Below are 13,406 nucleotides of genomic sequence, written 5' to 3'. Positions count from 1 at the left end.
TTTGTTGTACAATGATCTTATGTTTTGGTGAATAAATTTTAAAACCTTAAATACCGGCGCAGGATTTCTTTGTGCAGATGTTCCCTCATTAATCCTAAAATCCAGCCGACATTGGTTACTATCAATCTCGGCTGAATCGACTAGTTTTTTAATGGTATAGGCTCACTCATAACAGAATCGACCTCTTTATAAAGCTCTTTCAAGATGTTGGATGCAATATAGTGTTTCCCCAGCTTATTTAAATGGTGCCCATGACGTGTATGGAAACGTTTTCCGAGCCCACTCAACTCCAAAACTGTAACGTTGGTGAAATTCATACAGATTTTTCGCAGCTCAGAATTCGCCCACGCCACAGATTTATTCACGCATGACCAGCTGGGGAGATCGTGCCTATGAGGAACATCAAAAACAAATACTCTCGTGTGTCTCATTTCTATGAGTTTCCTGCGTAGTGCTGATATAAAAGATTTGGCTTCATTTTTTGCGATATCGTTTCCCCCAGCCAGAAACACGGCTGCATCCTGAGAACCCAAAACAGAGCAATCCTTCACAGACTCTCTAGTCACAACCATGAAACTGCATCTGATTACATGATTACTTCATCTACTGCCTTGTTCTAACGCATATATGAACTCATTAAAATTTCACAATTGATGCAAATGAATCTTCTTTTTATTATTATTGACTAAGCGAAGTGAGGTCTAAAATTCAAGTCGACGTTTTTGCATTTCTCTTTATGTTTGTATGTTTTTTTGGTACATACGGTTTTTTGAAATTTTGCATTTTAAGGATAATACAAAAGGATAAGGAGTCTCCTTTGAACGCCAATATTACCGTAAAAATCAGACTTTAGAATTATTAATCATAAATCAGCTGTCTAGTGGACTATAATACTACCCGTTCAAAAAACATAGAAAATCTTGAAATGTATCTTTCCATCAACGTTAGTAGACAGTTGACTATAATACTACCCGTTCAAAAACATCGAACATCTTGAAAATGTATCTTTTCATCAACGTTGTAGACAGTTGCAGCCAGACCTGATAACAGCGCTCACACTCACATTCCGGGACGACACGTCACGGTACGATAGGATAGAAGCTCTATGTTTATTTATGATTTTTTCTAGACATTTTAAATTGATAAATTATCCATTAATTTTTGAAAAAACATAACAACAGGTCAATGTAACTTACTGAGCGCGAGGTCTACTGTTCACAGAACTACTAGTTTAATAAAGAGAGGAATCGCCTTGTGCTGCATCCACACTATCTATCGCCTAATGACGACGAGCGCCAGAGTGTGGATGAGTGCTCGAACGAATCAAACATTTTTTTTTGTTAAGAATTTTCAACTCTGATGAAGACTATCCACGTAACTTTGACAAAATAATAAATAATTATTCGATTTTTTCATGTTTCTTGGACATGAGGAGATAGAATTTTAAAACAAAAACTTTTCCCAGGGAAGCAATACGGGTTACCTGCTAGTTTTTTTTTTAATAATATATAAATCAATCCTTCTACAATCACCTAATATAATAAATTAATGCTGTTCTCACAAACTGATGAAAATATGTTCATTGATTTGTGAATTTTTGCATTGCTCACCTTGTCCAGGCACCAGTCGCTCCTCGGGTCGCTCGCTGATGCGCCAGGGCTGCTGCGATTGGCCGGCCGGCGGCGGGGGCGTGGTCAGCTGAGACCCCGCCTCCTGGTCGGCAACACCGGCTCCTGATTGGCCATGGGCGTGGCCAGGCACCTGCCGGGTTCCGATCGACGACTCCTGCCCTGAGCCGACCACCATCCTCTGCATCAGGCCGCCATCTTGTGATGTCACCGCCAGACTCGATGATGTGTCGGAGGCCTGCTCGCCTTCCGTCACTTGTCCCGTCACCATACGGTGTAAGCCCGGTGGAGGTGCAGCTTCTAAAAACAATGTAAAAAAATTAAATTATACATTTCAAACATTTATAAATGCACAAAACAAAGTTGAATCACATCACATCAAATGTATATACTACCTATTTCCTAAAAACAAATAGTCCACAATTAAAAATTACACTATTGTCGGAATAACTGACAGTTGAAATCTACTATATGCCTATAGTGAATCTTACTATGAATGGCAGTCGAAATCAAATTGAATCAAATCATCTTTATTCACTTCATTTTACAAGTTTATGAAACAAACATAAATAAAATTTCAAGTGCACTCTTCATTAGGCTAAGCCTGCATCGAGGAATGGTTTGTCTAGTATTAATTAACAAAAACAAAAAACATTATCTTTTATAAAATACTGTATACAATATTGGCTTGATTGAATATTTCAATCAAATTGAAAATATTCATTATTGATCATTATGGTACTCTACAATGAACTTGAATAGGTATAAAAATGTTGGTGAAATAAAAATGGAAATGAAGAAAAAAAAATTGTTGGTGACAATAAAGTAGGAGTTTCACTCAAATTTATTACTGAAACGTTGATGGATATAAACTTATTTGAAAAAAAAATCAATGCAAAGTATGATTGTGATGACGAGTTGTACGAAATTGCGACTATGCTCTGTCTTCCATTGCTGCTTTAATTTAATCGCGAATTATCGCGGATTAATGATGTTATCATATTCGTTCATTGGTTCTTGCAACATTTAACCCATTATATGAAGACACTGAACTGCGGTTAGATTTAATATACATACATCCATTTAATGTACATACATCCAATCGGAAGCAAGTGTTTGTATTTTATAGGGAGTTAACTAGAGATCAATAAAGGTATAGTAACCGAAATTAGTATCTGAAAGTGGTAAAATTTCAAATCGTTGTATTTAATCTACCACACTATTACAATAACACAATCACTTAGGGGCTGGACACACACAGAGAGCGATCTGCGATCAGAGGATAGAGAGAAAGATAACTAGACCGCCTTGATCGCAGATTGCTCTGTGTCCAGGACACACAGAAATCTAACCTAATCTAGACATGAGAATTCATTGGATTTCATAGTTAAATGATGTGCTTTTGTCAGTTGTGTAGCTAATGAGCAAATTTAATACAGCTGAAGCCTATTAAATTGAATACATTTACAACAAACTCAATTCAAACACAGTAATGTCAAGAAAATGTCTATATTAAATATAGCAAATATTTTGTGTTGTAAGCTTACCTTCATCATTGGTGTCGACATCGTTGTCGAGTGAGGCCAGCTGCGCCGGATTGGAGGAGAGATGGCCGGTCTCAAGGTACTGATTGCGGTCGACAGCAAACCGGTTCGCCTGCTCCTTGGCCACGTTCACGGGTGACGGCGACGGAGCCACCTCCTGGTTCTCCCAGCCGGGAGCTGCGTTCCACTAAAAAATAAACCATTTTGATGTCAATAAATGGATGAAATCTTACTAATTGAACCCATTTAGTTCCACTAAAAAATGAACCAAAGTTTCAAGTTTTGTCATCAATAAATGAATGAACTTCATGTGGTAGTAGTATCTATTTTCATGATTTTATAAGAGGGTTAAGAGGAGAAGAGAGCTGTGTTCCACTATGAAAACGAACCAATAATTTCAACTTCAATACAATTTGGAATTATGAATTCATGGTCAATGCATGGCATTCTTTCTTGCATGCAGCTCTACTTCTCTACAGTACTACGGTACTTGTATAATTGTTTCTCAAAACATAATAAACTTTCCTTCATTTGTTTCAATAATGTCACAATTCAATTGAAATGTGAAGATGTGTTGAGAGAGAAGCATATTAATCATATTTACAATACTGGGAACCAAGGACATTATAAGCAATACCCACAACAGAAGTGTAGCATTGGAGAAAGGACTTGAAGCGTATAATTCTCACCCAATTGAAATAAATAGTATATTGAGATTCCTGACCTGTTCAAGATTGCAATTAGATCCTGAATATTATTAGGCTCAACTCACACTTACGCGACTCAGGTCGAGAAAAGACTCGACTCTAGTCGAGAACATGTGTTTCCAAATGGTGACACTCAGTCCAGTCGATTCTAGTCTGCGCGACGTCAACATTTGAAAACACATACTCTCGACTAGAGTCGAGTCTCTTCTCGACCTGAGATGCGTAAGTGTGAGTTGAGCCTTAAGGTTAATAATAATTGATGACCTCACCTGATCTAAACTGGACGACTCTGCCACGCTAACCGGGTGAGCAGCCACTTGTTGCGACACACTGGCTGCCACTTGCTGTGCAGCATTCGGAGCTGTAGCATGTTGTGGAGCATTCGGGACTGTCACATGTTGTGGAGCACTAACTGCAACATTCGCACCTGCAGCATTCAGCCGCATACCGCTCATCTGCGCAGTCAGTGACTCAGAGTCGTACGACGAAGGCCGTTCCTCATTGTCCGGAAAAACGGTCTCCTGGTTGTCGGGGAAATTGCAGCGCGCCTGTCCACCAGCAAACTGCAGCGAAGATGTGGACGATGCCGAAGTGGACAACAAAGACGAACTGGATTTGTTGGTCGACAAAGTGGGAATTTTTTGAGGCTGCTCGGGAGGAGCCACCTCCACGTTTTCCACCTCGGTAGATGCTGGAGTAGCAGCAAACGGTGAAGAAGCTGGAGGGGGAAGTGGTGGTGACTTACTATCAACAAAACCGGTTGAAACCGGTTGCTGAGTTCCACCATTTGTAAACCCTGCTGAATAGGAATCCACATTACCGGCGCCATAGGGGTACATCATATGCTGTTGACCTTGAGGCATCTGTTGTTGCACACCAAACTGTTCACCGTATTTTTGATGTTGATCCCCATGAATATGTTGTTGATCACCATATAACTGTTGTTGATCCTGTCTATGTTGTTGATCAACAGGTTTCTGTTGTTGCTCACCATAACTCTGCTGATGATCACTATGTTTCAGTTGTTGTTCACCATAATTATGTCGCTGATCACCGAAATTCTGTTGTTGATCCTGCAGATCCCCATATATCTGTTGTTGTTGATCACCATATTTTTGTTGCTGATCGCCATAACTCAGTTGCTGCTCTTGCTGATGTTGTTTATAGACACTATAGTTCTGCATCTGTTCTATGTACTCAGGTTGGGGTTGGAAATAAGCATTGACAGCCTTAGGAGGCGGCCCTACAGAACTGTTACCTAACTGCGCATCCGGGGGGAAACTGGAGCTGTTATCATTGTGATGTTGGTAGTTATTGTACATTCCACTGTAGCTGTTTAGGGGCGGAGTTTGTAGTGGAGGGGGAGGTTGATTCGCAGAGGAGACATTGTTGTAAGAGGGTGTTGCAGCTCCAGGGGGACCGAACAGATCGGGAATCTGAGGCGAACTCAATTTCGTTTGGTTGTCGGACGGCGAAAACTGAAAATACGAGTACGACTGTTGTTGTTGGTGAAGTTGCTGCTGTTGTTGATAATGTTCCTCCTCTTTAGTCCTCAGAGGAACTTGTTGTTGCACTGCATACTGTTTCTCAGATAGCGGCGGACTGTTAGCGTACCGGTCTGCTTGAAACTTATTGTTGTTGTCCGAATATTTCCCGGCAAGATCGATGTTTTCGAAAAAGTCTGAACTATTTACGGGAGGTTTCGTTGGAGGCGGTGCTGCTGTATTGGGAGACGGGTACTGATGGGAGGTGGGCCTCTGGATTGAACCCACTGTGGGTGGCGTGGGCTGCTGCTGTGGAGGAGTGGGACCGCTGTCCACATTCTGCCACCCTGAGCCCCACTCGTTATCTTCCTGGGCGGGGGAGTCATCGTCCCACCCCCAGCCCCATGTATCATCTTGGCCGCCACCCTGCAAACACAACATTATTTTTAATTAAATTTCTCCACAAATAAATAACACGCTTATAATTTATTTAGAGACTATCGTACAAACATCATTAATTTATAAACAGATGATAATAATAGTTTGAAAGTTACTAATATTTCAATGAATAACAGAGACTGGTCAAGATCAGTTACATCTTTTCAACAAAAAGTCAATGAGTGAGTATTGGAAGAATACGTCCTGATATAAAATTCAATAATAATACGTTCTTTTCCAAAGCATTATCAATCAAATTTAAGTTAAATCTTTGAGAAAAATAATAAGTATCATTCTCAATTTCAAACTAAAGCTGGGTTTACACTAAAGTTATTAACAAAATGTTAATAACTTAATCTTTATATAGATTCTATTAGATTGAATGGAACTTGACAAACACATATGTTCATCATGTGTATGATAAGTTTTGTTCAATCTAATAGAATCTATAAAGATTAAGTTATTAACATTTTGTTAATAACTTTGGTGTAAACGTAGCTTAAGAAGATACCACCTCTGTTCACCCAACTCATCAGTTTTGCCTAGAAATCATTAAACGTTTTCTTTATGATTTCCCAATGACATCCTAAATTGAGTGCTTATAGATTTTAATAATAAACTCTGAACGTAATTCAAACATATTCCACCGTATGTGATCATATTATTAAACATGATAAGAAACAGATTATCAAAAACAAATTAAAAACTGCGATAGTTCTAACAGACCAATTTCGCTCTCCTAAGGTGAAAATAATGACATTATTGAAGCTTCAAACTTGTTTGATTACATATTTGTCCACATTCAAAACATACAGTTCACTGACTTGGATTTTTACCAATCATTCAAAATAAAAATAATCCAATTGAACAACTAATTCATTAGTATAAACTAATCTTAATAATTGTCAATGATAAAAATGTAGAACCAACTAATGAATTGTGATAAAAAGGTCACTGAAGTGCATTGAACGCTGATAAAATTTGCACACTTTTTCAAAGCTATTCAACCTTGAATAGAGATTTATCATTGTCTTTCTTGACAGACAGAATTTTAATTTATCAACATAACTGAGCAGCTTCGGTGTTGACGTGAAAATTTCACCAATATAAAAGATAATTTCATGCTTATCTTGATAATCAACCTATCAACTGGAGCACGACACACATTGACATAATGCAAACGTCAATAATGGTTTCCTGAAATTATCTGAATCAACTCAAGTAGGTATCAAAGCATCGGTGTGCTATTGTTACAACCGTCTATTTATTCAGATGTTTGTGTTGAAAACTATAATGAATGAGCATTAGATTATGTAGGTCTATATAGAAGCATACAACTAACATTGCGGAGTTGGATTACTACTGTTATATTACATGAAAAGAATTGCAGACACCTCATATAAAATATTACATATCCTCGACTCTCAACTAAAAGAATCGATAAAAATGCGAGATTTTCAGACGTACAGAAACGATTATACATTGAGTTTATGAGCGATAGCAATTTAATTCAATCCCTTAAAAATTCCTCCCTCTTCAGTGATACAGTAGAAGTATTAGGAAATATAAATATATATATATATATATCGGTACAGATACCGGTAAAATTCTTTACTTGGACTATTAACTCCTGTTTGCGAAAAATAGCAAAAGAGTAGAGTGCATACGAGAACAATACGCATTAATAAGTAATTATTATAATTATTTTATGTATGTTTAATTTACTAGCTTGTCTATTATAAGAATCATTATTAGAATAATAATAAGAATAACTATTATTTTAGCTTGTCTTATTGTTAGAATTATTGTATGTATTTCATTTACTAGCTTGTCTATTTGTTGTTATATTTGTGTATTTTATTGGTTACTGATTATATTGGTTATTGGCCCTCGTATATACAAAAATTATTTTAGAAATTGAATGATACAAATTAATTAGTGACAATGGATTGGGCAGAAGAAGAGTCTGAATATAAGTTCTATACGAAAACAATAAGCTTTAATGAGTAATTATTAGAATTATTTTATGTACGTTTCATTTATTAGCTTGTCTATTTGTTGTTATTTGAGTATTTTATTGGTTACTGAACTGGGCCTGAAAAAAGCATAAGCATATATATTTCTACAGTTTCTATTTGATACAGGACCATGGTTTGACGTTTGCCATATAATTGACGTTTGCCATATCTGTAATGTACAGCATTTTATACAATAAAAATATTTATATATTTATTTATGTTTCGTGACCAAACAGGTCACATTTTCAAGCTGATTGCACAATTATTCATTATTTTTATTTTCACAAATATAAGTCCAAAATGAGGATATGATTCAAAAACAACAGAAACCAAGAAGTTTTCGAATACAAGAATTATTTTAGAAATTGAATGATACTAATTAATTAGTGACAGTAGATTGGGCACCTGAAGAGTGAAGACAAGAACAGCAAACGTAATAATTAAGTTGATTATTAAAGTGATTTCAGCAATAAAGTGATACAGTGATGATAATTGTTAGAATTATTTCCGAAATTAAGTAGAAATAGGGTGATTGTAGCTATGTGATAACCTGAGCGGTAGAGTCAAGACAACAAAAATTCAAAAGCAATAATTATTGAACTATATTTTAGCAATGAAGTGATATAAATTAATTAGTGATAGTAGATTTATTGATTTATTGAGTACTTTATTTATGTAGATTACAATATATACTGTCTTATACACTTATATACAATAGCTTACAATACAGCAAAATTATAGATGAATTTACATGATATAGACTAAGAAAATAGATGGGATTATCTGAGCGGTAGAAGCAAGAACAACAAAAGTTGAAAAGTAATAGAGTGTTAGATTAGTGATTGTTAGTGTCCGTTGCACAAAAGCCGGTTAAATTTTAATTGTAATTAATTCTACGAGAGCCAATCAGAGAAGCCGTCTTATCAAAAAGGCCTTCTCTAATTCATTCTCGTGAAATTAATCACGGTTAAAATTTAACCGGCTTTTGTGCAACCGGGCCGTAATGTGACCTGACCGTACCTGAGCGGTTGAGACAACCAGCAATTAAGTGTAAATAGGGTGGTGTATGATCAGTGATTGTTGGTGTAATAACATGAGCGGTAGAATCAAGACAACAACAGTTCAAAAGTAATCATTAGAACTACAGTCGAACCTCTGTATAACGAAGTCGATTATCGCGAGAAAAAATTCGCTGCCGATAGGTATTTGTTATTGAGAGGTTCTGTCAAGAGAACTGCCACGATCCTATGAATTTTATAATATCGTATCACGGCGGTAAATAAATGAATATGGTACATAAAACATAGCATCGCGAACGTAGGTAGGGTACCTATTAGGCCAATATTAATATTGAAATTTGAAAATTCATGCTGTGAAAAAAAACATGTTTTTTGAATATTTGTAGAACGTAATAAGTAAGTAAACTCACCAATTTATTTCCAGAAAGCTTGATTTGTACTATTAGTAGAGTTTAATCAAAGTACTTACTCTGTAGCAATATTTTTCAACTTTTTACACTACTATTAGATGGAACGCAAAATACGGTTATTTTGTCAATAACTTCACTATAAATACTATAATAACTCAAATTTCCTATTTTTTGTTTTATATATTGAAAAAGTGAGTAATATCGGTTGAATTTTGCATTTGAATAAAACATCATGTTCGATAAACGACTCACATCTATTCAAACAGTCGGACATGTCTGGTACACTATTTTTCACTTTTAATCCTTGCCTGATAATTTTGAAAGCCTCTAGAACTTCTTGAGCTGACGGATTCTTCTCCTCAGGTTCGTCACAGTCATCATCATCATCATCATTATCATCATCATAGTCAGTTCAAAGAATTGAAATGTGTGACAAAAGCAAGAATAGGAAAGTCCAGTCGTTCACCTGCCTGGTCTACAATAATGACAAGCTCTTGGAATTCAATTTCCAGTAACTTGCGTTCGATTTCCGACATGTGTTTCACCCTCTATTGACTGTCTACCAATCTATCTTCTTCCTACCTGAATTTCCATTATTTTTAGTCTATTGACCTTTCTGCTGAAACTAAAGAATTTCTTGAAAATGGCAGTCTGCTTCCTATACACACTACACTTTGTATGTTGATATCAAGAGAAAACTTTGTTGTTGAGAGGTCCGAAATTCGTTAAATAGAGGTAAATAAGCAGCAAAAACTCTAAAATGTCATGGGACCAGGTAAAAATTCGTTGTGTAGAGGATTTCGTTAAGTGGAGGTTCGACTGTATTTCAGCAAATGAGTGAAAATGAGGTGATAGTTGATTAGTGATTACCTGAGCGGTTGGATTCCTGGAATGAGGATTGTTGTTGTAATGGTCTGTTGTGGCCCTCATCTGCGAGGAGGGGGGCTCCGGGTTCATCCTCATCCCTGATTGGTTCCACAGGGGAGGCGCACTGCCTGACATCACTAACTAAAAACAACAAAATTCATTAAAATACACACTAAAAACAAAAATGTTATTAAATTTCTGCATATCAAGGTAGAATAGAAGAGATGTTGTCAGTTGGCCACATAATTGGCTTTGATAAATTATGTGGAACTGACAGTATTTATTTATTTATTTCATTGACAATCACAGACCATAATTATAATATATAATATGATTGGGAGAAGACAACAGGCATAGCCCAAAACTGTCTTCTCCCAAATTTTTACAAATAAAATTTTCAAAAAAGAATGAGGTTAAGATTTCACTTCAAAAAGTCCTATTTCCACTTCAAAACTAATGACTAAACTAAAAATGTTAAATTTTGATATTTAAAACTGATTAAAAACAAAAACATTTCACTCAAATCTCTACAAATTAGAAATTTTTGAGTAATTTTGCAAAAGTATCTCTTTCATTTCACCTTAAAAAATTAATTACTGTAAGTAAGTCAAGTTACTGATTATCCGTTTCAAAATATTATGATGAAACTACTTTTATTGACACAGCATGACTTACGGTACCAGAAACGAATGTTTCTTAAATGAGTAGTACAATAATAATTCACAAGACTGAAATCCTACACAAGGATCATTTCATGGACATGTTCAATAAAAAGGTTTAAAATCTCCTTAACAGAATCTTGACTTATATTTAAATGACGTGTATGTTAAGTGTAGGCAAGTCCAATTTTTCAATTCGTATTTCTTTTTTAAATACGTGCATGTTTGTGGGGAATCAAGTCAAACTCCTTATTATTTATTTATTTCATTGACAATTACAAATCATAATTACAATATAATATGATTGGGAGAAGACAAAAGGCATAGCCCAAAACTGTCTTCTCCCAAATTTTTACAAATAAAAATTTGTTCAGAATAGGCTATCATGAAACTATTTATTTCTGAATTCACACTGCCGATGCTTTCAGGCATCCTCGCTGTACTTGTAGGGCCTGTTGGCGTTCAAAAGAATGGAGACAATGTCACACAAAAAGCCAGCAGACCCTGCAAGAAGAACAAAAATGCCTGAAAGCATCGCTAGTGTGAGTGCAGAAATAATCATGAGTTGGGTTTGATTCCCTACAAACATGCACGTATTTTACAAATCAGTCAATTCTGATCTTATTTTTTTCTACATCTCTATGTTTATTTGTGTATCATAAAAACTATTTTCTGTAAATTTGAAATTAAAACTTTCATTTTCCTGAAAGTCATCCTACATTTTAGAGCAATTACTGTGATACTACTATTGGCTTTCATATTGAAACTAGTTTATTGTTGCAACTTTTTCAAAGTCGAAAAAATACAGAAACATTAATAGGCTAATTAAAACTTGCACATCAGTAATAAATTCACAGTTTATAAAATATCACATATCAAATGGTTTTGATAATTATAACTAGGCTACTGATGGTAGATTTATTTGGGGTCGTGTAATCAGAATTTTACTCAAATACTATATTATGTTACGGTGAGATATTTTATACTGAAACTTACTGTAGTCACCTCAAATACTTTGATTTTTTGTAATCATATATTGAATAGAATGTCTCTTTCTTTGACAAATGAGAGAGAAGTTGATCTTTGCTTTCCCGGTGACATAACTCTACAGAGATTACACTGAATGCGATAATATTTCACTGATATTAAATATTTTTCATGTTTTCAAAAACGACTGTAATAATATGTTATAGGATCAATATGAACTATTCAACTATCCTAAAGAAAACAAACTCTCAACTGGATACCTGTTTGAAATAGTTTTCATGTAGCCTACGTTGTTCATTGGTCAACTAACTCAGCTTTATATTCTGACGACTGTTCCGGTAATTTTATTTATTTATCCGAGACATTGAGCTTCAAACACGTTCATTTGAATACTAATATTCATTATCATATTATTATTGTTCAACTTTAAAAAGTACTAATATATATTATGTGCCGTACTAAAAACAAGTTCTTTATTTTTATAAGATGTGATGAAATTTTGCTTTAACATCCTAGAGTGAAACTATTAAATGAAAAATATGGATATAATAATATTGTAGGTACAAAATAATAATAAGTAGATGAAATATAAATAAAAAACCAACGTATATCAAGTTACTACTCAACCACTCTTCATCAATAATATTATCATTATTATCTTTTCTTTAAAATAATTACAGACAATGACTGAGTGGAAAATGGTGGAGAAACAGCATTCTAGGATGGATACCTAGAGGATAACAAATGATGACAGAAAAATTGTGTGAAAGACACAAATATAGCAAGGGGTTTAAACAATTTCAAAACCAAAGATATTCTAGGATTATTCCTCTTTGTTATGGGAAGATTGTCTGATTTTTTATGATGTGTAAGGTCTAAACAGTTCCATTGCACTAAAGAAACCATCAATCAAATCACCAAATCAATGGCTGCAGCTGTAAAATTGTATCAGGGTGAAAATAATACTAGGCACACTGAAGTTGGCAGGGATGCTTTCAATAGGGTACACTAAAATGACGATGTTGAACTTCCTTCCAACTTCAGACTTGATTAGATAATGCCCATAATGCCAAAATAGTAGAAACTGGAATGTTATAGCTCAGACTAACAGACATTTTTGTGAAGGAATCTCAACATTTCAGTGAATAATCTTAGTCTCTACATGGCTTCAAAAACGGCCGATCAACTTACCCTAACAAGCAAAATACAAAGTGATTTTGAGCATGGTGATACATACTCTTACACTCTTACAATGCGATATAATAAAGCCTTAGATTGCGTCACTTTGTGGTATAATATAGACATATTCATTGGAAAACTGCAGATGTCTTGTATTGGGCCCTCTGCTCTTCATCCTGATAATGTTCGATCAAATGTGGCAATTTTACTTTGTACACGAATCAAAGTTTAATAACAGGCTACTTCTGGAGTAAAAGCTTTAAAATAATCTGCTCATCAGGAAGCTTTTAAAACTTGATGTCATCTTTAGACAATTTGAATTATTTTAATTTTAATCTATAATAAACGCAGTCAGCTTTTTTGTTGTTCTTTCGTCAAACTCAAGTCATTAGTACGGTAACTTCATACAACTCTTAAACTCAAGATGAGATTACTTTTCTACTGATTGTTAACTGATCTTGTTTGA

The 13,406-nt window shown here is 35.1% G+C and overlaps 1 protein-coding gene across 10 annotated transcripts in view; it reads right to left on the bottom strand.

Moving 5' to 3' along the window:
• The window catches only part of LOC111056919 (protein transport protein Sec16A), a 78,150-nt gene that overhangs the window by 63,901 nt on the left and 843 nt on the right, over positions 1–13,406 (bottom strand). For all 10 annotated transcript variants that reach the window (XM_039433643.1, XM_039433642.1, XM_039433644.1 and 7 more), the window contains exons 2-5: positions 10,119–10,256; positions 4,149–5,789; positions 3,176–3,359; positions 1,611–1,928 (exon numbers count right to left, since the gene is read on the bottom strand). In XM_039433643.1, the coding sequence (XP_039289577.1) occupies positions 1,611–1,928; positions 3,176–3,359; positions 4,149–5,789; positions 10,119–10,250 (2,275 nt within the window). In that variant the 5' untranslated portion in view covers positions 10,251–10,256. The remainder of the gene's footprint in view (positions 1–1,610; positions 1,929–3,175; positions 3,360–4,148; positions 5,790–10,118; positions 10,257–13,406) is intronic.

This window comes from Nilaparvata lugens, chromosome 7 (genome assembly GCF_014356525.2).
Source record: "Nilaparvata lugens isolate BPH chromosome 7, ASM1435652v1, whole genome shotgun sequence".
Classification (NCBI taxonomy): domain Eukaryota; kingdom Metazoa; phylum Arthropoda; class Insecta; order Hemiptera; family Delphacidae; genus Nilaparvata; species Nilaparvata lugens.
This window is presented reverse-complemented; position numbering and strand designations above follow the sequence as displayed.